The sequence below is a fragment of the Sarcophilus harrisii genome, chromosome 5, assembly GCF_902635505.1.
Source record: "Sarcophilus harrisii chromosome 5, mSarHar1.11, whole genome shotgun sequence".
In the NCBI taxonomy this organism is placed as follows: domain Eukaryota; kingdom Metazoa; phylum Chordata; class Mammalia; order Dasyuromorphia; family Dasyuridae; genus Sarcophilus; species Sarcophilus harrisii.
In genome coordinates, this window is record NC_045430.1 from 283,960,681 (window position 1) to 283,984,309 (window position 23,629).

At 47.2% G+C, this 23,629-nt stretch overlaps 1 protein-coding gene across 5 annotated transcripts in view; it reads left to right on the forward strand.

The window, feature by feature from the left end:
* THSD7A (thrombospondin type 1 domain containing 7A) overlaps nucleotides 1-23,629 on the forward strand; it is a 294,643-nt gene that overhangs the window by 217,020 nt on the left and 53,994 nt on the right. For all 5 annotated transcript variants that reach the window (XM_031940732.1, XM_031940733.1, XM_031940734.1 and 2 more), the window contains 5 exons: nucleotides 2,715-2,909; nucleotides 6,722-6,956; nucleotides 11,491-11,606; nucleotides 18,142-18,274; nucleotides 19,759-19,862. In XM_031940732.1, the coding sequence (XP_031796592.1) occupies nucleotides 2,715-2,909; nucleotides 6,722-6,956; nucleotides 11,491-11,606; nucleotides 18,142-18,274; nucleotides 19,759-19,862 (783 nt within the window). The remainder of the gene's footprint in view (nucleotides 1-2,714; nucleotides 2,910-6,721; nucleotides 6,957-11,490; nucleotides 11,607-18,141; nucleotides 18,275-19,758; nucleotides 19,863-23,629) is intronic.

The window sequence follows — 23,629 nt, forward strand, 5'->3', positions numbered from 1 at the left end:
AAGGGCAATGGTCAGAGCTCTGCTTTAAGAATATCAATATGATGGTTCTATAGATGATAGGTGCAACAAGGGAGAGACTCAAGGCAGGGGAACTAGTTACGTGGCTATTGTAATCAGGCACTGAAAGGAAATTTGGGCCTGGATCAAAAGAGGAAGAAAAATCAACAAGATGTGGCAACTGACAAAGGATGAAAAGGAAAGAAATGAGTGTGATTTTGAGATTGTGAATCTGGATATGTGGAAAGATGACTGTGCCTCAAAATAGGGAACAAGGCAATTCAAAAGAGGTGGCTGGGGAAAGACATCGGCTTGGAGTCTGACCTGTCTATGGCACAACCAGTAGGCAGCTGATAAAACAGAACTGAAGTTTAGGCAAGATGACTGGATATGCTGGCCCTGTGGTTTTTCACTAATATAGGGAATATAATACAGGCAACCCCTTCTACAAAGTCAGATTGATACTTTTTTTTTTTTTTACAACATATCATCTTAAGGAATTATCTAACATTCTGAGCAATAAATGGCTAACCCATTGTCACGCATTATGACATATGGCCTCAGAATTCAATATTATTAATACGCATTTCAGGTAGAAATAGATAGAGACAGACAGACAGATAAGAAAAGCTAAAGATCCCACATTTGCTAGCTAAGGCTGACATGTCCAGATCAGAGGGCACTGGGGCAGGGTGGCTATTTTAAAAATCAACATTTTCTCAAGTGATCTAATTCGTGGCATGTGAAGTTAGGGGTGAGAACACAGAACTAATGCTACCAAAAGCATGACTTCTGCCTTCCTCTGGGTCGTTACTTTTCCCTTATCCCGTAGCCCAAAGTCTACATCACCAGTCTCTGCCAGTCCCCAGAGTGTATACCTTGGTCGGAGGGCCGCCTCGGTGGGTCAGTGTGGTTGTCTCAACGTCTCCCCCTCCTTCAGGGGGAGTGGAGAGCGCACAGCCTGCATGTACTCTTTCCCAGACAAAAGAGATCACTTTATTAAATTCCTTTTCATCTTTAGCCATCTGTTTTCCACTAAATGAAATCTGGATGGAGCTGGCCCGCTTCTTATTAGTTTCTATTTCAGTCTGGTTGGCCACAGATGGAAGGAGACACAGCCCGGGTTGGTGCCGAGCTTCCATCCACACGCCAGGGGCTGCAGATAACTGCTCTGTGTCAGGCTGAGAAAGTTGTCTCTCCAACAACCAATTCCTTCCCTCCCTTGTTCCCACTCAGACTGGCCCCCCCGGCAATTTTCTAACTCCTTGGAAGACAGCATCTTTCTGCCCTTTTATTCCAAGGTTATTTCCTTCTAGCTTCTCTTTTGGCAAAAGGCAAAAAGGCTTCCAACATAAGACTTGCCCCAGGTAAATCCACTCCCAGCCTCCACCTCCTGCACAGGTTGGACTAGCTCTGATCAGGACCCAAGAGGCAGAGCCAGACTCGATAGCCCTCTCATAGCATATGGCACCGTACAGAGGGGCTGTCCATGGCTCAGACCAGCTCCATCTTACTCAATAGCCTCTTCTAGGTCCCTGCTTGCAACGACAGCCCATACATTGTGGCCAATTGTCCCCCGTTCACCCCAGAGTTCCTTCAGAACGGGAAAATGAATGGGGTTGGTTCCCCAGGACTTCATTCCATCTCCTGCACATTTTGCCGCTGTTTGTTCTTACATGACAACCATACAACAAAATGGACAGAACTCTGGATTTGACTTTGACATTTACAGACTAACCCTAAACAGGCCACATAAGCCTTCTCAGTCTCCGTTTCTTCATTTGTACAATGGAAATAATAACCACCCCTAGCTCCCAGCATCCTTGTTAAGAATCAAATAAGATTCGTTATAAAGAGAACAGCAACCCTCAAGCTTTCAAATGCAAAAAAATGTACATCAGTCAGTCAGCAAACATTTGTTGGGTATTTAATATGCGCTTCTTTGCACAGCACCTCGCACACAGTTGGTATTTAATGAACACTGAACTGAATAGAACTGAAATTTGTTTGCTGATTCTGCCTTCTGTTGACAAAATCAGATAATCTTAGATAGCATTTTCTTAGCATTTTTTAAACTCCTTTTCTCCTCTTATTGATACATCAACACATCTTCACATGATAAAAATCCATTTTAATTATCAGATTGAAACACTCCAGTTGTTACACACACACACACACACACACACACACACTCACACACACACACACTCACACACACTCACACACACACACACCCCTTGAGTTCTCAGTAAGCCCTTATAACGGAATTTCTGAAGTATAGATCCTCATGAAATGACCCCTGAGAGCGAATGTCAGGTGCTGTAAGTCTATTCATTATTTATTTGGAAATCATGTACCAGATGTAAAGGAACAACTTCCATTCTGTGTCTTTCTTAAGCCTTCGATAGAAGCTTAGCACAAAACTTGTTTTCAGTAACGACAAATGAGACTTGAACATGTTCCATGAAGACAGCTCAAAAGAGATACTGGAGAGAGCCCTCCAAAGCCTTTGTGCACTGGGGCTACAGGCCCTCTTTGGGTCCTGCTGGCAATAGCTGTGTTCTTTTCATGTCTAGCAGGAGGGGCCCTTTGGCAACTCAGCTGCTAACTCTGGTTTTGCCCAGTGACAAAGCAGGGGAGGATGTCTCGTTCATTTGTGGTGCACATTTGGAATTCATTTAATTGTGATGGACTCTTTCTGGCCATTGCTTCTCCAGGAGAGGAGGTTGACAGACAGCTGTGCAGAGACGCCATCCTTCCGATCCCCGTGGCCTGTGAAGTGCCGTGCCCCAAAGACTGTGTGCTCAGCACGTGGTCAGGGTGGTCCTCCTGCTCCCATACGTGTTCCGGCAAAACGACTGACGGGAAACAGATGCGTGCCCGCTCCATTCTGGCCTATGCGGGAGAGGAAGGTAAGGGGAGCCGGGGTTCTCACCTCAAGTCATTTGCTCCATGGGTGACAAGGAAAGTGCAGGCTCAGGAAAGGCCGTGATGCTATGGGGCACCAGGGAATCTGGCTTGGCTTTCTCCCTTTAATCTCAAGGGCATGAAACTCCCAAAACAAAAAGCTCGATCTCACAGTTCTCATATTTTGACCCTCAAAGTAGTTCAAGTTCATTATTATCCACAACATCAACACAAGACAAAGTCTGAAAAGAATTCAATCCCTGTACTACAAATGAGAACTTCCTCTGTCTTCCCTCCTTTCTAGGAATCATTTATTTCCCTTGATTTGGGGAGGGGGAGCTATGGGGAACAAGATCTATGATTTCATTAGTATGTGGAATTCCAATCATGGAAACTCTCCCCCCAGTACGGATCATTAATTCCTTTATTAGGCAGGCTTAGGGGCTTGTCTGGGATTGCCAATAATTGCAAATCTAAGATATGTCAGGAGAGACACTTGAACTTGGGTCTTCATTACCAGCACTGTATCCCTTGTGCCACACGGCTGCCTCAGCCAATAAAATGCTGGCCCCGAAGTCAGGAAAGCCTCAGTTGTAATCCAGTCTCAGATACTTATTTGGTGACTCTGTGCAAGTCACAATTTCTTCCATTCTCACTCTCTCTCTCTCTCTCTCTCTCTCTCTCTCTCTCAGGGCTGATGTAAGGATCAAACAAGATCATATTTGTAAAGCACTTTACAAACCCTAAACACCAATGCTAACTGTAGCACTTAAATTCTTTTAAATGATCCTCATTTACTTTCCCAATGTTTGTTTGTTTCCTGTTTATTGAGACCAGTGGCTCTGAAACTATGGTTCAGGGAGCTTTACCCTTTCAGAGTGTCTGTGAAGTCAAACTATTGTCATAATAATATTAAGCTGGTATATTCTGTGGGCTCTGGAGGACCATCATCATTAGCTGCTTTGATTGATGGTGACATGTTTCCCTTGAATTCTGGAAAAAAATTTGCCCTAGAAATTAAACCTCTGGTTATCAGACAGGTGATGGAGCACAGCCCTGGTCAGCTATGTGTTTCCTGGACTGAGACACAGGAACCCCTATTCCTTTTATCTCTTCTCTCCCTCAGCACTCCACACACATACACAGACACATACACACACACACACACACACACACACACACACACACACGCATCATTCCTTCTAACTACAATGGAGAGCTCTTTTCTAAGTTTTTCCAAAGGCTGGATGTGCAGATGTGCCCATCCTTCCTATTGTTTAAATGCCAGCACACATTTCTCTTTTCCCACCTTTAGGTGTATGTGAACTGACAAGGATACAAGAGAATGGCAATATCCCGTGTCAGCTCTCCCATCTGATAATGAGGGAGCGATGTGGGGTTTTCTCTGTAGTTTTTCCTGTGTGCATGTTTTAATATACAAATTATAAGAATCCTTAGGAAAAATGACTCATAAGTGATAACAATTAAAAGTCAGAAGCAAGAGACAAGGGAAAAGATAGACTTCAGATGAAATATGGAAGGAAGAACAGAATAAAACCTGGACTTCCTGGACTGTGGCCTTTCTTTATTACTGATTAAACATCTATTTATTATCCCAGTATTAGTTCCAATTTACCAAAACTTAAGACTATTCAGGACTTATAAAATAAAAAAACATTAAACCAGCTACTTCTTTGACACATTTGGGTGGACTGGTCTGTGAAGCCTCAAGCAGCATCAATAGTTTCCTTTTTTTAGTAAAAAGAAATGATGGAGGAAAGGAACAATGCCCAGTTATAGGCATATAGGGGATCATGGGCTGACCCAGTCATGGATATTTGAAATGTCATGTTTCATAATTTTGCAAAGTTCATTAGAAAGGAGAATAGATTTAGAAACATCATTCGCTGGGCCCAACATCAATTGGAGTTGATTCTCATTTGAAACTAATTGCCCATTCAGCACAGGAAGGAAAGGCCATCGATTTGTGCAAAATGGGAAAGGACCTGATATAATAGCTTCCTCAGACAGCTGTTAATGATGTTCCCTCCAACAGATGTGCGTTCCCTTTTCCCAGTGCAGAGGAAGTGGACACTGACATGAATGGACACAATCAATTGTCTGAAAGTCAAGAGAGTAGAAAGTTCCTATTTAAAGTTCTGTTGTTGTTACTGTGTCATTTTCATCAGAGCACTCGGGACATGTCAAGATTATCCCAATTACATGGGCAGCCGAGGCACTTTAGTGTATCATCTCCCTTGAGTCACTTGAGTTGGAGGGAAGGAGCAGGTTGGAAGGAGACTGGTAGCATCTCCATTTTCTGAACGGAGAGACTGAGGACCACGGAATCAAATGTGCTTCTGCTGAAAGCCACATAGCTGACAAATAATAGAGGCGGGACTCAGGTTCAGCCAGATTTTCCATACTCAAGGCCAGGGGTATTTCTGCTATATCTTGTTTCTTGTCTTGAAGGGGAAACAAAAGACTTTACAAAGAAAATCATCCCAAGGCTTCAGTCCTGTCATCTGTAAAGATCAGAAGTTTGGACTAGATCATCCCCAAGATCATTTCCAGTTATATATCTGTGGTCCTAAGACTTAGGGGTGACACGGGAAATATCTTCAGCTATCTGAAGAATTCTCAAATGATAGATTATTATAGATTATATAATGATAGTTACATTGTTATTATTATAGCTAGATTATGCTATTTAGCATTATGGGATGGCACCATAAGCAAGGAAAAAATTTAGACTTGTGGTAAAGACAAACTTGTGGGAAGGATAACAGCTATGGAGGAGTAGAATGGACAGCCCCTTTGGGCTCCATCAGGAGATGGTGGGTTTTCCTGTTTAATGTCTTCAAGGGAAGGCTGGGTCCCACTTTTCAAGGGCTGGTAAATCAACTTTGTTTAGGTCTCGACTGCCCCGTACGGCTACTGACATCCTTTCTAATTGGGATTCTGCGGCCGCTGCGTGGCTAGACTGCCGTTCATCGGATAAAGATCTCAGAGTCCTGGTGGACACTTTAGTTCAACATGAGTCAAAAATGCAAACACTGAAAGTGCTAGGATGAGAGATGCCCAGTGGCCAGTCCCAAAAGAACAGAGGGAGCCGTCCTGCCATTCACTTCCATGGTCAGACCATCTTGGAATAGTTTGTTCCTTCCTAAGAAGCACATTTTACAGATGAGGAAACTGATGCGAGCAGGGGCTAAGTGACTTGCTCAGCTAGTTAGTGTATGAGACCTCCTTGCTGTCCAGGTCCCTTCCATTCTACTTGGGGAAGGGGGTGGGTTTTGTATGATACAGACCTAAATAAATAAGAACAAACTATGTGGCCAATGGGTCTGGAGGAGGTGATTAGGAAAGCTCTCATGGGGGCTGAGCTGAGCCTTGCATGGAAGCTGGGGGTTCTGGGCTTGGGGAAGGGGTGGGGGGATCAGAGCAGGATGTTATCAGTGGAGAAGAGCTAGCAGGCTGCCTGACTGTTCCTCTCTGCTTCACTCCCTCCTACTCTTATCGATCTCAGAGGAAACTCAGCAACCTTGGGACTCATACTTCATTAGGACCTGCAGGAGTCTCACTTTCCTCATCTGCAAAATGGGGATAACTATTCCAATAGCACTAACCCCCCAGGGCTGTTGTGAGAATCAAATGAGATCATCTTTGTAATAGGCTCTTTAGCAGTGTGAGACCTTCTTGGTTTGGGGCTTTGTACCCAGTGCCCAACACAGAACCTGGTGTGGAATAAGATGCAGAATTGATCTGGAGACGCCGGGCTCTGATCCTCCTTCTAACGGGCGCCTTCTCGTTCCAGGGGGCACTGCGTGCCCAAACCACAGTGCCTTACAGGAGACCCGCAGCTGCAACCAGCACCCGTGCACTGTTTACCACTGGCAGACGGGCCCTTGGGGCCCGTGCATCGAGGACAGCTCGGTCTCCTCCTTCAACACTTCCACGGCTTGGAACGGGGAGGCCACGTGCTCTGTGGGCATGCAGACCAGGAAAGTCATCTGCGTGAGAGTCAACGTGGGCCAAGTGGGACCTAAAAAGTAAGGGGCCCTGCCTGGCAGCGGCAGCTCACTGCTGAGGCTCCACCGCTGGGCTAAAGGGGGTGCTCAGTGCCTGCCAGGGGGTCTCAGGACCTGTCAAGGGGCAGCTTGGTACCTGCCAGGGGATGCTCAGTGCCTGCCAGGTGAGCTCAGTACCTGTCAGGGGGCACTCAGTGCCTGTCAGGGGTGCTCAGTGTCTGCCAGGGGAGCTCAGTACCTGCCGGAGGTTCTCAGTGTCTACGAGGGGCGCTTAGTGACTGCCAGGGGGGTCTCAGTGTCTACCAGGGGCGCTCAGTGCCTGCCAGGGGGCAGCTGGTCTGAGGGATACTGAGGGATGAGGCTCCAGGAGCTCAGTATTTCTGTTACCAGGTTCCCAAAATCACAAGAGCAATTCCCATTCCAGCCCCATCCAGAATTTAAAGACGTGCGTCTTGTCTTCCAGAGAAGCTCTGAAGATCATAGTCATGCCTCGTTTGTGATGGCCAGGATGTGCTGGCAGGGTTGGCCAGCCAGGGGGCAGAGGGCAGGGGGACTTCTTCCTGAAAGGTCCTTCAAAGTTCCTTGCAAGGAGTCCATACACAGGATGCTGAGTCCAGCTCCTTACTTCTCCTCAAGGCTAAAAGTCATCTCAGAGATGAGGGAGTGTAAAAAACACACAGAGAGAGATAAACAGAGCCGGGGAGGAAAAGACAGAGATAGAGAGACAGACATAGAGGCAGACAGTGACAGAGACAGATAAACAGAGAGACAAAGACAGAGATGAGCAGAAAGACAGAGAAAGAGAGACAGAGAGAAAAAGGAAAAGAGAAAGACATAGAGACACACATAGACACACGCAGAGAGACAAAGAGACAGAGACAGAGAAAGAGAGAAAGAAAGAGAGAGAGAGAGAGAGAGACAAAGAGAGACAGAGAGACAGAGAGAGACAGAGACAAAGAGAGAGACAGAGACAGAGAGACAGAGAGACAGAGAGAGACAGAGACAGAGAGACAGAGAGAGAGAGGCAGAGAGAAAAAGGAAAAGAGAAAGACATAGAGACACACATAGACACACGCAGAGAGACAAAGAGACAGAGACAGAGAAAGAGAGAAAGAAAGAGAGAGACAGAGAGAGAGAGAGACAAAGAGAGACAGAGAGACAGAGAGAGACAGAGACAGAGAGAGAGACAGAGAGACAGAGAGACAGAAACAGAGACAGAGAGACAGAGAGAGAGAGGCAGAGAGAGACAGAGAGAGACAGAGAGATGTTGGAATCCTAGTGTCAACTAGTCTGCAGTGCTTTGTGATTTGTAGAACAAACCTGCCATGTGTAGGAAATGTCTTGTTACCATTTTACAAGGAAATGTCTTGTTACCATTTTACAAGGTCACCCAGCTGTTAGGGGCCAGATTCAGGATTTGAACCCATCTCTTGGCTCCAAGCCCAACACTCTCTCCACTAAACCGGATCCAATGGCGTTCTATAGAGCAGCAACAAAAATTAGCTCCAAGAAGTCTCTGGCCCTACAGTCTCACTCAGACTTCAGTCAGCCCAGAGACAAGCATTTTCTGTGTCATTGGCCAGGGCACCTTCCCTCCCCAAACCAAGGGCTTTGCAGAGCTCTCTGCTCCCGGATCCGGTTTTTATGTTCCCCAGGACGACTTTGAACATTTTTAGTCTCCCAGACTTTTGCTTAAAGTAGAAGCAAAGAAATCCATGCTTGAGTCTGGATCTGAGAGGAAAGGTGCAGGATTAACCTCCCTCGGACTATTCAATCAGAATAATGCCTTGGGGGACCCTTGCAATAATCCAGTTTCATATTCATTGGAAACGCCCTTTGAACCTCACAGTTTACAGTGGCTTACCCTCAGATTTCTATTCAAGCTCCTGGTGGCCTGTATGGATCTGCCCAACCCCATGGATTTTCTTTGCCCTTCACATTCTGGAAAACAGGCCGCTCCCGTTTGGGAGCAAATACAAAGACTTCAAAAAGACAGGGATGTTGCCTGTTTTCCCGAATGTCATGTGACATGCCCAGGATCATTATTTGCAATCCAGCCATTTGACACATACACATAGGAACCTTGTTTTAACTCCCCTTACTAAAGTAGCTCAGTGCTAGACAGACAGATCGATGAGATTGGGCTGGTCTCCCTCCCTCCCCATAACAGACTTCATGTATCTCCTCTCTCTTCTGCTTAATTTGACCTTGAGTAAGATGGGGGAAGGGGCAGAGGATCAATTCCTGGATTTAAGTTGAAGCTGCTAAATACAATGAGCATAAAAGAGGAGGAACCTCTCTCCTCTAAGGAGGAGCCCAGACTTGGTTTAATTGCCATTTGCCAGAACTGGCATCTGCAGGGATGTGCTCCTTAGCAGACTAAGGGCTCAGGGATGTTCTCTCCCAAGGGCTTGACATTAGACACTCGGGGACTCATTCAACAAGGATTCATCAGTCCCCCAATCTGGGCCGGGAGGTAGGTAATGGGGGAAAGGACATAAGGATAATAGAGCTTCCATTCAAAGAATGTGCACTTTGTTGGGGGAAAGCCCAGAGAAGCAAATACTATGTCATCTCAAGGAAGGATGATCTACTGGTTAAGGTCAGAAAAGGTCTCTTGAGGAGGGAGTCACTGAGTATATGGCAGGAAGGAGATTACCCAATACTGATGGACCTGTGCAAAGGCCCAGAGGGAGCTGGGGAGTGCAGGGGGTAAATCGCCAGACCCGGAGTCAGCACAACTCATCTTCCTGAGTTCCAATCCTGCCTCAGACACATACGAGCTGTGTGACCCTAGACAAATCACTTAACCCTGTTGTCTGAATTCTATAGAATTAAAAAAAAAAAAGATACTGGAGTCAAATTGTAAAAGGGCTTTAAAAGTCACATAGAAGGGTTTGAATTTGACCCTGGAGACAGCAGGAAGTTGCTGAAGAAGTTTCTTGGACAGGGGAGTGACATGACCAATCCTTGAGGAAAACTTAATGAAAACTGCATTTATGGAGTTTCTATATTGGAAAAAAAATTGCAAATTTGTGTCCCTGTAGATTCCTAGGAACTTTTTACCAAGGCTAAAAGCTTACAAAAAATATAATTCCCCTGAGCTTTTCTGGTCTATATAGCAGTAAAAGTACCCCAGAAAGAATGGCATAGGAGAATAAGCCCTACTTAAATGAAGTATAATTCTCTGTTTTCAATGAAATAAGTGGACCCCTTGTGCTTCCTGTTTCTAAGCCATCTCAGCAGCCAAATGGGCCTCCTTAGAGATTTATGGTCTCAGTGGTAATAGAAAAGATTAACTTCCATGATCCTTATCTGATTCCATTTTGTACTTATGCCCTTGAATAGGCATAGCAATTAGAATAAATTCAAGCTTATCCTTGACTTAAGACAGGAGCTTAAAAATATCTCAAGACCCATTAAATGGTCATATTTGTTCCAAAAGTTTCCATCTTGTCCTCTGGTGTATAAGAAACAAATGCGACCTTCTTTAAGGTCGCTTGGAAGTCGGGTATCGCAGGTAGTTGTTAGTTTTAGGAAGTGTTTCACACCCTTCTTTCATTTCTCTTAAGACATTTGCTGGCCTTTGCTAAGGAGTTTAAGGGAAGATCAGCTCCATTTTAGAAGGCATCTTGGAGGGAAGAAATCTGAAAGTCTCGTGCACAGTAAAAAGCGGAGCAGTTTCCTCATCAGACAGATGGTTCACAAGCTCCTGCCAGGCAGGAGGAGAACTCAGAACTCTTTAGAATTCTCCAGCTATGTTCTTTCCACCATACCGAGTACCTCACCTGCTGGGGCCCTAATCACCACAGGTAGATGCCCAGTGGACACCATGTTGCTAACTCCAAAGCAGACACTCAAAGTCTCCATGGTTATAAATGTCAGAAGTAGGAAAGTGGATTGGGAAAGTTATTGGATGATTACGTGTAACCAGATACAAAGGATGACATCGGCAGGATGGAAAGAGGCCACTGGTGGATAATAAATGGAGAGAAGGCAAGGTCTGGGAGTCAGGGGAGCTAGTCTGGATCTTATGCTTCCTAATTATGCCCCTCTGACCTCAGACAAGGCATTTTCTTCCCCTTTTAGAATCTTTTTTTCCTCATCTATAACAAGAGGGCTTTGGACATTGAGTCTACAAGGTTCCAACCAACTCTCGAATCTATGATCCCTTGTTGACAATCTAGATTGGGGTCTTTTCAGGAGTTCTCATCTCAATGTATGATTCTCATGACAAGGAGGAGAATAATAACCTGAGTATGTTTAAAAACAAAAATCCCAGTGGTTAAAAGATCAAAAGAAGCCCTTTACAAACTCCAGAGATCTAGAAAGACTAGAAGCTGCTGATACAATTCCCAAATAATTGTGCTCAGATATTATCCTTATTAATGTTATTACAGTGAGCCAGGTGACCTTGGACAGCCCTGCCTCCCTCCAATCCTATTCACTTGCATGTCACAGCTTCACCTCCCTGATGTCATGGTCCTCTTCGAGGATGAAGCCCAAACAACAACGAATGTTATTATTAATCTGATTTTTGTCTTGCTACCTCCAGGTGCCCCGAGAACCTTCGACCTGAAACAATGAGGCCATGTCTACTTCCTTGCAGAAGAGACTGCATTGTAACTCCGTATAGCGACTGGACGCCATGCCCCTCCACCTGTAAAGAAGGTATCACTGGGGATGGGGTGATGAAGAAGGGGCTCTGGGTTCCTCTGGCTGAGGCCATCGGGTTGAATTCATGAACTTTTCCCTCTCCCCCATCAGATTCCAGAGGGTGCAGAGTTAACTCCTAAAATAACAGTCCAGATGATATAATGCCAGACGATGACTTGTTTCTATTTGTTTTAGGGGTATGAATCAAAATGGAGACATCACAGATATAATTTTTTCATCAGTTAGGGGCACATGTGGTCTTACAAAATTATCCCTAGAATCAATGCTGGGGCCCAGGGAGCAGGAGGAAAGCTGGTTCTTAAGTGTATCAGATAAAGAACTGAATGGCATTTTCCAATTTTGCCTTGCTAATTTGCACTCTCTGTGACCTTGGACAGGTCACTTACTCTCCCCTTGGACTCAGTTTCCTCTTCTATAAAATGGGTTTAATAGCATCTATCTCACAAGTTGTAGTGAGGATTAAAATAAAACAATATGTTAATGGGCTTTAGAAAAATTAAAATGGCAGCCGTTATTCCTCAACTTCCAACCAGCCTTTCAAAAAGATGTGATGCTAGGGATAACTGGACAGGAGGCTGGGAATTTTGTTGTTTTTATCATGGTCCTTCCACATATGAACAAAATGTCCTGGATTCCCAGTGCAGTAGCTTATCCGGTGGCCTTTCTGATGTCCTCCTCTTCTTTGATGTCTGCGCCATGTGTGACACTCAGGACCCACCACCCCCATCCTTTGCACTTTTTCCCCTTTGCCTTTTGTTTCATGTACACTCAGAGTTCCATTGCTCTGGAGATGCTTGTCTCTTTTTTTCTGCTTCTTCTTCATCTTCATCTTCTTCCTCTGCTTTCTCCTCATCTTCCTTCCCCTGAGATTTAGGTATCCCTCCAGATGTTGACGGAACCATTTTCTCTTCCCTTCCCCCAAAAGTTCCCATGACTTCCATCATCCTGTGTATGTGAGACACCAAATCCTAGCTCAACTGGCTGGAGCTCCAGGCCCATGTTTCCAGCAGCCCAATGGAGAGTAGAACTAGTCCCATTACTGACAATTACTGAAAGTCCTGCCCTTGACAGAGCAGGACTCTGAAAGCTCAATAGCAGAGAAGCCAGAGCTTTGGGGAATAGCAACAAAGAACTGATCCTTCCAAAATATTGTGGCTCTATGAGATAGCAAATAGGAAAGCAGCCAGACATGGTGAATGGACACTGCCTTTAGATCCTGAGGAGCGAGGTTCTGGGGCCTGGGTGACTCTGGGCAAGTTGTTCTTCAGGGTTCCTTCCTCTCTATTTTTCTCTGAATTTCTAAGTTCAGGTGGCTCTTTCCGATGTCATCTCAGCCCAGCCTCCATTACATTACGAGTAAGAGCTGAATGAACCCTCCTCTAGGATCCCAGACCTACACTTCCTTCTTTTGTAAAATCCAAGAGCTATACTGGATCACGTCTGAGGTCGTGTCTCCCTGGGGAATGGCTCTCCGAGGGTTTGGGGGTAGGAAAGCAGACTTGTCTTCAATTCCCCCTTTAGCACCGCACCCCCACCAAAGCATCCGGAAAAGGTAGCACTCCCCAGGAACCAGGGTCATCTCGGAACCTGTCAACCTAGAACTCCAGTTCCCATTCGTAAAAATACAATAATCTTGGTTGTTAACTTCAAATGTATAGAAGGCTTTTGTAGTTATTAGGAAATCTATAATATGATGTGTGTTGCTTATTTGATCCAATCAGGTCACGCCCCAAAATTTCTTTTTTTAATCCAATTTAACTTTTAAGGACAAAAGAAACTTAAAAAACAAAACTGGCCAATCCATCCCCAAAGACTCAATGTATCTTCTCCAGGTTCCCACTGTTCTCTTAAGACTATTGCAAAGTATCCATTTCTTTGTGCATATATGATTATGTAATAGTCCCACAGTTACCTCAGTGGGCGCCTTCTCTTCCCTGGGACAAATTGCAGCCCCTCCTTTCTCAGAAGGTGTCTTTGTGAATTGCTGGGACCCAAAAAACATTTCACTCCATAGAGAAAACATCTGCTTATGAGCCTCTCTGTGCTGGATGAGGCTGGTCCTCAGGCAGCAGACACAGTTCATCACTGGGCACCCCATCAGCCCCTTAACAGCTTGTTGAGAACTCCCAGGACTTTGGAGGAGCCTCAAGAGCCCGGATCACCTCCAGGATCCAATGAGGCAAGAGAAGCCTCGAAGGACACAGTGACGACGTGAGAGCGAATGCTTAGCCTCTTCTCCAGATATTTCATCTTGGCCTTTTTTCCTTCTTTAAAGCTTCTAAATATTCCTTCCTTCTAGCTGATTCGGTAATGAGCTGTGTGTTAATGCCCCTGGTAATTGGTGATTAGTTACTGTCACTTATTATTACAAAAGCTGAGCTTGTTCCATGAGATGCAGATGCCTGCAAATGTCATTCGATCCTTGGTGCTTCATAAAAGCCACTAATAGCAAGCCATTTGATATTAATTTCTATTTAATTGGGGGAGGGGAAGAAGCAAAAGAAAATTACGCTGAGCCCCAAAGCCCAAAGCAGAAGGGACAGATCAAGAACTCTCAGAGAAAATCTTGGCGAATGGATACGATATGGGGGCTCCTGTTCCACTTCTCCTGAGATGGTCCAGCAATGCATCCTTTCTCCTCCATTTTTAAATGGCTCTGAGTCAATAAAATGGCTAAGACAAGACTGCCCACATTGAGAACAGTTGGATCAGTGAGTCAACGAGTGGAGTTACTCTGTTTTAGACCTTTAAAAACAATAAATATGGCCTGTCAAGAACCTTTGGGCAGAGCTACACTTGAGTCAGTGATCATTCAGAGCTCCCTCCAAAGGCGCTTCCTTCCCCACACAGGCCTGCAGCTACCATTCCTGTACATCATGGCCCTCTGCCACTCTCACACCAAACCGCAAGGGAAGACTCCCATCTGTTTCCTGCCCTACTTTCTGCCTTCCCTTGCCTGCTACCTCCTCCCTCTGGCCTGCCTGAGCAGTTGTGGCTGGCTTTCTGCATGCCTCCTCCCAACTCAGTCTGCCCGGGTGCCCAGCTTCTAGCTCAAGAGTTTGTCAGCTCAGTCAATCAGTCAATCAACAAACTATTAAGCGATTGCTCTGTTCCAGTCACTGACAAAAGACTTTTCATTAGCTGTGGTGGTAAAGGCTGTTCACGTGGCTGTATTCCTGGTCCCTGGGCTCCACGTCTGACAATCAGAAGAGCAGAGAGTGTCTCTCTGCTGGAAAGAGCAAAGCCGAGATCCCAGCACCCATTGGTACCATGGGATGACACAGAAGGAGGATGGCCTTAGAAGCCAACTCATCTTACAGGGGAGACGACACAGAGAGAAAGGGATTTTTTTTGGTCTTCCTGGTCAGAGTTCAAAGAGTCAAGATTCCCATTCCAAAGCCAGCACTTCCCACTGCTCTGCCCTGTCCTTCATTTCTCCACTAACTTTCAGCAAATGTTCATCAAGGATCTGCTCTGTGCTCTTTAAATTCCTTCTTTGGGAATCTCAACTCTTGGTTCTCCCAGTGATCTCCGAGAAAAGCCCCATCCTGAGCCATGGGTCCTGTGAGCAGGGAGCTTGGTCCAGGGAGAGGAGGATGGCAGTCTGAATCCCTTCCGGACAGCACATGGCTGATGTCAGGCCCATCCCTTCTTCTCCCCAAGCCTCCGTCAACTCATTAGCCAGATGCGGAGAGGTGATCCAGGTGACCTCTAAGGCTTCTCTCTGCTCCGAATCTTTGCCCCTGCAGCCATCAAGGGCTAAAGGCCGAGGACTCAAAGAAAGAATAACCAGCATCTTGAGCCAACAGAATGTCCCTCTGGTGAGTTAGAATGACTGGCTGTGGACTGGCAAGGTGGTGGATGGGGATGTGGGATGGGGATGGAAACCGTCAACTTCTGGGGAGCAAGACCCAGAGGTGGCCTAGAGAAAGTTTTCTCATTACTGTGTACAGAGTGTGAATAATTTATGTTCCAGGGAAATTACATTGAGGGCGACCCACAATTAAAAATGCTAACTGAAGTTTGGCGTCCTAGGAGAGATAATAGTAGCAGAAAATTAATGTGGGGACAGGATGTTTCTTTCTAATTAGATTTTGCAGGTAATTCTAAATTTGTTAAGCACTGTCTGGAGTTGTGGACCTATTAAAATGGGGAGCAGGCTGCTTCTTTTTCAGCAGCCGGGAGAGAAACTGTTACCTGGGAATCCTGCAGATAATGGAGGAAAGCAGTGGCTTCTTCTGGGAGCAGCTGTCACTGAGGATGGTGTCCCACCTCCCCCAGATGGGCCTGGAGAAATCCTCAGTGATAAGCTCAACACTGGTCAGGGAGGACATCTGAAAGCCTCCGGCAACCCCCTGAATGGTGCTCAACGAGAGTTCCCACAAATCTGAATAAAATATCGTTTCCAAGCAGAAATCATTCAAGTGCCTCGATTCTCTAATTGTCATCCCAAGAAAAAACTGGAGCCCTGCTTCAGACCCAGGAATCCGGGGGTTAAGTTTGGATTTGCTAAAGGCCGGAGGGATGTTTGTGGAGGCAACTGTTCTGTTACTCTGAACACTCACCTTCAAGCAGGGAGCCCGGGAGGGGGGAGCTTTAATGAGCACCAACAATGGCCTAGACACGGAGAGACATTCTCATCCACTTGGTACAAACCAACCAAATGATTTCCGTAAATTGAGGCTGTGACTCTAAAAGAGGAGCATCTGAAATATGGAGCAAGTCGGCAAGCCCTGCGTTCAAGACCAGCCAATCTCCATTTCTTCTCAGGGAGAATAATGACATGTATGTTCAGGTCCTGCCTCAGACACCTACTGACTGTGGGATTGTGGGCAAATCTCTTAACGGCTCAGGAGCCCCAGAAACTCTTCTATCCTTGGAAAATACAAAGTGACCCAGCCAATCTTCTTGGGAGCGTCACCCCCGCCTTAGCACGTCACCCCCGGCCTTACTTAGCGCGTCACCCCCGGGCTTATGGCGTCACCCCCGCCTTAGCGCCACTCGAAGCAAGATGTGGAGCCTGCTTCCCGTGAATAGGAAATGACTGGAACAATTTGCTGGCTCCACGTTGCAAATGAAGCGAGTCACCAGCAAATACAATTGCACTTTTAAACCCTGTTTGAAGACGTGTTGCCCCTGGCAGCTGAGGGCCGGGCGGCCCCCGTGGCCACGGGGTGATGGGGCGGGGGCTGAGGAGAGGAAGAAGCCGCATTAACGAGATCCGCCCCGCATCCCAGCCGGGGGAAGGAGTCCGGGAAAGCGGCCGAGAGCCGGGGGCAGGCTGGGATTCGGGAGGGCCGGCGCTCTCCATCTTGTCCACACTGTCCGTCCGGCGGGACCGCACCGGGCTCGCTCTGGCTCTAAAAGCCCCGTGGGGGGCTTTGGGACGTTTCACGTGACGCTTAGGGAAAGGTTTCGGTCTTGAAGCATCAGAGCATTTGTATGTTAGTCCACAAGGATCCCGAGGGGCGTCTGGGGTCAGCCCTGGACTCAGGAGGCGAGGGATTGAAATGCACCCTCGGATACACACCGGCTACGTGGGCAGAGACGAGCCAGACAAGCTCCTTCTGTTCCCAGGCAATTCCCCCAGTCTGTAAAGCAGCCCGGAGTCGCTATTACATTGGTGCAGGGAAGTTTCCATGCTAGGAGTTCTCTAGCATCCTAAGGTCAGACGCCGCCCCCCATACAGAGAGACAGAGACACAGACACAGACAGACACAGAGACACAGAGACAGAGAGACAGAGAGACGTTCTATATCATGTATACACACGTATATCCACCCAGACTTGGATGTGTTGGGATTCAGAGACCCCGAATCTCTGAAACAACAGAGGCCAATAGAGCAGAAAGCTTGGGGTCCCACCTGGGAGGCCTTGGCCACTTTAGTTACCCTCTGCCGGCCTCCGTTTCCTCATCTGTCCCGAGATTCGAGTCAATGTTTTCTGCTACAGTTGTTTCTGGCTCTAGAGCTGTGACCCTGACTCCCTTGACTCCGCAGAGGAGCCACGGAGGGGAGGGGGCCCAAGGCCACTGGCGGCCCGGCCGTGCTGGGACGGAGCCAGGACTCCCTGTCCCCCGGCCCCCTTCCTCGGCCCTCCCGCCCCGGGCTTTTACTCCGCGCTAAAGTTGGGGCGCTCGGGCCTCTGGGCTTTTCTGCCCGTCTCTTACACTTTATTTAAAAGCCTGATCAAGCAAGGTCGCTCCCAAACCAGTTCTCCGTGGGCAGGAGGAGGCCGCCGTCCACTCTGTCCGAGACCCGTCATTCATCCCCAGCAGACCCATTGCCCGGACGTGACCAGGCAGTACCGGGGCTCCCTGGAGGAGGGACACACTCAGAGGCTTCTGGAAAGGCCAATGGTCGCCTCCGAGCCCTGCTGGCTTGGTCCCCATTCGGGCCTTTTCCCCAGACGGAAATCCCGACCCTGCTTCCCGGAAGGTTGGGGGCATTCCCCCAGAGCTGATTGCGGACCCTGGTCTCGGGGCGGGGGCCGGGAGCCTAAAAGCACCCCCTCCTCGGCCTCTTTTCAGGGGCCGCCGCGGTGAAGAAGCAGTCCCGGAATCGCGTCATCATCCAGCTGCCTGCCAACGGAGGCCGCGACTGCCTGGAGTCTCTGTATGAGGAAAGGGACTGCGCGGCCCCCGAGGTCTGCCACAGCTTCAGGTGAGCCCCAGGCGCGGGAGCTCCCCCACCCCCACCCCGGCCCGTCCCCCACGCTTTTTGGCTGCCCACGGCCGGGCCTCCCAGCCCCAGCCCAGCAGGGTCCCGAGCAGAAGCCTCGCCTTGCGCAGGCTGCCAAGTCCCAGCAAGGACTGAAAGCCTTTCTGGGCGGGGCACCCCCTCGGCCCTTAACGAAGCCCCCGGCTCAAGGAGCTTGTACTGTTCTGGGGCGCTAAGCTGCCCCACAGGCCTGGGGCCAGGGGGCCAGGGGCCAAGGAACTTTCAGGGAAGGGGAGCTCCCTTCCAGCTGCAGGTAATCAGAAGGCTTCAGAAGGACAGCTCCCGGGAAGCCCTGAGGGGAAAGGAGGATTCTGGGAGCCCGAAGAGAGGGAAAGGGCTTTGCCAGCGCAGGGACAGTTGGGGCCAATGCGTGGCCAAACGGGAATGAGGTGGATCAAAACCGCCCCCTGAGGCCAGAACAGCCGGAGCCCATAAGTGAAAGTGAATTAGGGCTTGCCAAGCACCTCAGCCCCCTTTTCCCACAACAAACCGGTCCGGAAGATATTCCCCCATCCCTAACAGCAAGTGTCAGGCTTGGTATTCGAACTCAGACCCTCCAAGTCCAGCTCTATCCATAGCCTCTGCAGCAAGTGCTGTAGGGACCTCCCAGACAGGGAGAAGCCCGAGGCTCCAGGACTGCTGCCAAGGTCGGTGCATGTTAGATCTGGGCCTGGAACTTTATCCATCCCCCTCCTGCCCCCCAGGCTCTTTCATTTGTTTACTAATCACAAAACTCAGCCCACAAAAGTCCTGCCTTTAGTAAGGTGTGAAAAGTCAATCCCCTGGGTCATAATGGAGCCTGCCCCTCCTGGCCCAACGCGCTGAAGCTCCGCCTGCAGAGTGGTCCCTCTCATGGCCCAGGGAGACTCCTGTCTCGCTCTCTCAGCCCCACTCGGAGCACCCGAGCAGGGCAAAGCTTTAGGTCCGGCTCATTCACTGGAAACACTTCCTTCAAGAGCAGGAAGGAGCTGGGAAGCGGCTGTCAATGTCCCAGGGGACAGAGCAAGGCCTCCGTGTGGCTTCCACAGCCAGAGCTGGACTTTAAAGAGCAGAGGGGGGACAATTGCCCTTTTGTCTGCAGCTTCTCCTTCTTCAGGCCTCGGATCCCTTCCAGGGAATGATTCTAGGGCTGCCTACTGGGAGTAGGGACTCGCAGGATTCCCAAATCCAAGAGCAGCCTCCAGCTGCCCACATGTGAAGGGACTGCCCACTCTAAGATGCCAGGGGAGCAGCCGTTTGGGGGCCACGGGGTTCCTACCGCTATTCTAAACAGTCCCACGCCACAAGCCCTAAATTACAATCAGCCAAAAGAAAGAACCAATATTGCCAGGTTGCCCCCTGCTCACGGGAGGAGTCTCCTGGCACGGGGTGGTTATGGTTCTCCACTTTCCTCCAAACCACTTACTCAAGTTGCGTATTTCTTTCAGGTGGAAAACTCACAAATGGCGCCGGTGCCAGCTGGTGCCATGGTCCATGAGGCAGGACAGTCCCGGCACCCATGAGAACTGCGGCCCGGGGCTCCAGGCCAGAGGTAGGAGCCCCAGCTTCTTGAGGGAAGCTCCCTGTGTTCTTGCCAGTGATGGGCAGAACAGGCTGGAGGAGGGGAGGGAGGAAAAAGGATGAACCTAATGGCTGGGTAGTAGATGGGAGGACAGTGGCTGCCCCTGCCCACTGAGGCTTTGCTGGGCAGCAGGTGGGACCCACGGGCAGCAGGTGGCACCTACTAGCACCAGGTAGGAGGACAGTGGCTGCCCCTGTCCATGAGGATTTCTGTCTCCAAGGTCCTGGGATGGATCTGTGGCTTCCTTCATACTCTCTAGCATTGAGGCCCCTGATTTGGAGGTGAGCCTTTGGCTGTGGATGTCCTTTCAGGGCAGCCTGTTCCTAGATGCTTCTTCTTGGTTTTACCACCTCAAAGTCATATGCCTAGTAGGTGCTTTAAAATGCTTGTTCTCTCCTCCCCCAACTTAGAGATGACCTTTGCTTTTACTCTGATGTTTCCAGATAGGTCTGGTTCTAACACCCTACTAGCACCTGACTGATATCAGTATACAGTGGCTCCCTTTTTTTGCTCCAATACTCATCTTGCCTGACCTACCAAGCCCTCTTTATATTTGTTTTGGGCCATTTCTGTGCCATGTTGTGCAGATTTGTAACAACATCCAGTAGATTTATAGCTAGTGTTCTAGAGGCAGAGTCGCAGCCTGAATAAAGAATTATCCTCACAGTCCTGGGTTCAAAGCTTGGTCTGACACATACATGATGTTGATGCGGTCATTTGGATAATTCTCAAGACTAAATTAAGAGAAGCTCCCAGTCTATGTGAGCAGAAGGAGTCCCTTCATGGGGAATTCCACATCTCTATGAAATCACAGATTCAGAATGAAAGAAACAAACATAAAAGCAATTGTTGGCAAGGAAATGTTGGGACTCTCATGGAGCCAGATGAGTTCAAGTCTCTAATCCAGTACTTAACACATTTAATTTCTTGGACTTAGCTTTTTCACCAGTAAAATGGGGATAAAATTATCTGTGTAAAAGTAGCCTGTTCCAGTGACTAGAGAGCCAGCCTCAAAGCCAGGAGGATGTGGATTCCATTCTTGCCTCTTCCAGATGCTAGTTCCATGACTCGGTCCCTTGACTTCTCAGTGCTTTGTAATATAAATGAGAGCTACCACCAGAGTCATTCATTCTAAGACCTTAATTCTCCAATACCAGAAACTACTTCCAGGACCTGGACAGCACCCCAGCCTTTTTTCTCTTATTCAACTATGGACACGTGGCTGTGAGGGAGTCATTCTACCTGGCATTGAAGGTGTTCAATGGAGAGATGGAACATCAAGATAAAATGAAAACTGATAGTACTTCAATGCATGAAAGGATCTGCGCTCACAGATAGAAACTGGAAAGTATCTCCGAGATCCATTAGTCCAATTCCATCATGTTGCAGATGAGGAAACTGAAACTCAGAAAGAATTAATTGCTCAAGATCATGCTTACAGGCAACTGGTTGTTGCAAGGGATAGAGCACCAGAGCAGGAGTCAGGGAGACCTGAGTTCCCATCTGGCCTATGACAGTTACTAGCTGTATGACCCTCGGCAAGTCACTTAAGCCTATTTCCCTTGGTTTTCTCATCTGTAAGATGAGCAGGAGGAAAAAAGGCAAACTATTTCAGTATCTTTGCCAAGAAAACCTCAAATGAGATCATGAAGAGTCGGGCACAACTAAAACAACTGCACAATGAGAGGAAAATACTAATAAGCCCCTGTAATCACATATTTAGGGACAATTAGATGATGTAATGAGTAGAGCACTGGACATGGAATCAAGAAGACTCAACTTCCTGAGTTCAAATCTGGTTGCTAGCTGTGTAACTCTGGGCGAGTCACTTAACCCTGTTTGGCTCAGTTTCCTTATCTATAAAATGAGTTGGAAATGGAAATGGCAAACCACTCCAGTATCTTTGCCATGAAAACTCCAAATGAAAATGTGAGTCAGACACAATTGAACTAACCTAACACTAATTAAAAAAAAAAACTTACAGAGAAGGGGAAGAACCTTAATCTGAACTTCAGTACTCTGGTGGCAAGCCTCCTGTTCTTCCAGGGAAGTGTTCTGCTTCAGGATTTCAATGATGTGACCCTCCCCCTTTGTCTAGGGAGGGAGGGAGGGAGGGAACGAGGGAGAGAGAGAAAGTGGTCACAGGCAAGGGATGAAAAAGGTACATGGCAGGTGTATTGTGGGGACCATTCTGACAAGGATATAAAGGTAGAGGAGAACCAAATGGAAGAGCTGATGAGTTCTGACACTCTTTAACCAGAAATCTAGTGGCGACATTTTAGGAAGAGCAACACAAAGCATGATGAAGTTTATTTTATTGGTGCTATGAAGGAGGGTTTCTAAGGCACCAGATGCCAGAGACCAAGTAGCAATCTGTAATAGCAACCCAGGTCTCAGCTATTGAGATCCTGAATTGACCTAAGGGAAGTCAAAATGGAAATGAAGGGCTGGCTATGGGGAGATGTTGTCAAAAGAACAGTCAACAGGACTGGGTAACAAATTGAATTTTGGGGGCTGGAGGGAGAGAGAAGATGTAGAGGATTTGGATACTTCTGCACTTTGAATTTGGGTGCCTGGGAGTAGGAACTAACAGGATTATAGGCATCCAGTTTAAGGGAAATGTGTTGAGTTTAAGTTTTGGTTATAAAACCATCATTTAAAGAATTCAAGAACTAAAGCAAATAGGGCAGTGATAGCTTAAGGTTATAAATGTCAACTACACACACATCACTAATCACAGCACGACAAAGTTCTACTTCACCTTAGAAGCAATGATCACTTGTACATCACTTTCCTTTGGGTAAACAGAGCATCGCCTCTTCCTATTAACACTCTGACCTCTTGGACAATCATTTCTGATTAACTAATCAGCTTAGACCTGTAACCAAGCTCTGGGTTTTCTCAATATAACCTGAAAGTTAATTTAGAAGCATCTTCTGTACTGTCTCTCCCTTGCAGCAGAATTTCAACTTTTGACAATTCCCATTTGAAATAGATTTATAAGAATTGTCTCTATTCTTGACTTTCCGATTTCTACCTTTGATCTTCTTTCCTCCATATGACACTAGGACAGAATGTAAGAAAATAGTCACATGGAAAAAGCCCCCCCCCCAAAAAAGTCCACCAAGAAAGCAAATGCAATTAAAACAGCTCTTGCACCCTCTGTATCTCAGTGTACCATGAAGGTGCTTTCCAAACTAATGCTATCAAAAAGTCTGGGGGAGAAATTGATGAGCAGAAGTTGAAATGGATACTTGAAGAGGATGTTGGGATCACATTTTGCAACTTTTGAATATGAAACACTCAAAACCATTACTCAGTTTTTAGTGAGGCAATTGCTGACTTGCCTACAATCACACAGCTAGTGTCAAGTGGCTGAGGCTGGATTTGAACTCAGGTCCTCTCCAGGTCAATGTTTTCTTAGTCTTCTCTAAATATAATCAGTTGACCTCTTGTTCATATATTATTTCTAATAATTTTTAATTTGCTTCCTTGGCAATATAGACTCCAGGTTCTAGAATGAAAGTTTATTAAGTCAACAGCTGTTGCAGACATGACAAAGCACATCTTGATTTAGCTGTAACTGGAAAAATTTTTACCAGAGAGGAGGCAAGTGATGATTTAGAAAGCAATTAAGCCATAGGTGTATTGAATTTACCAGGAGATGGAGTAGCCTAAGACTTGTCCCTTCAAACATTTCTAGAAAATAAAAAAGGGGGACAAATAAAAATGGGGGT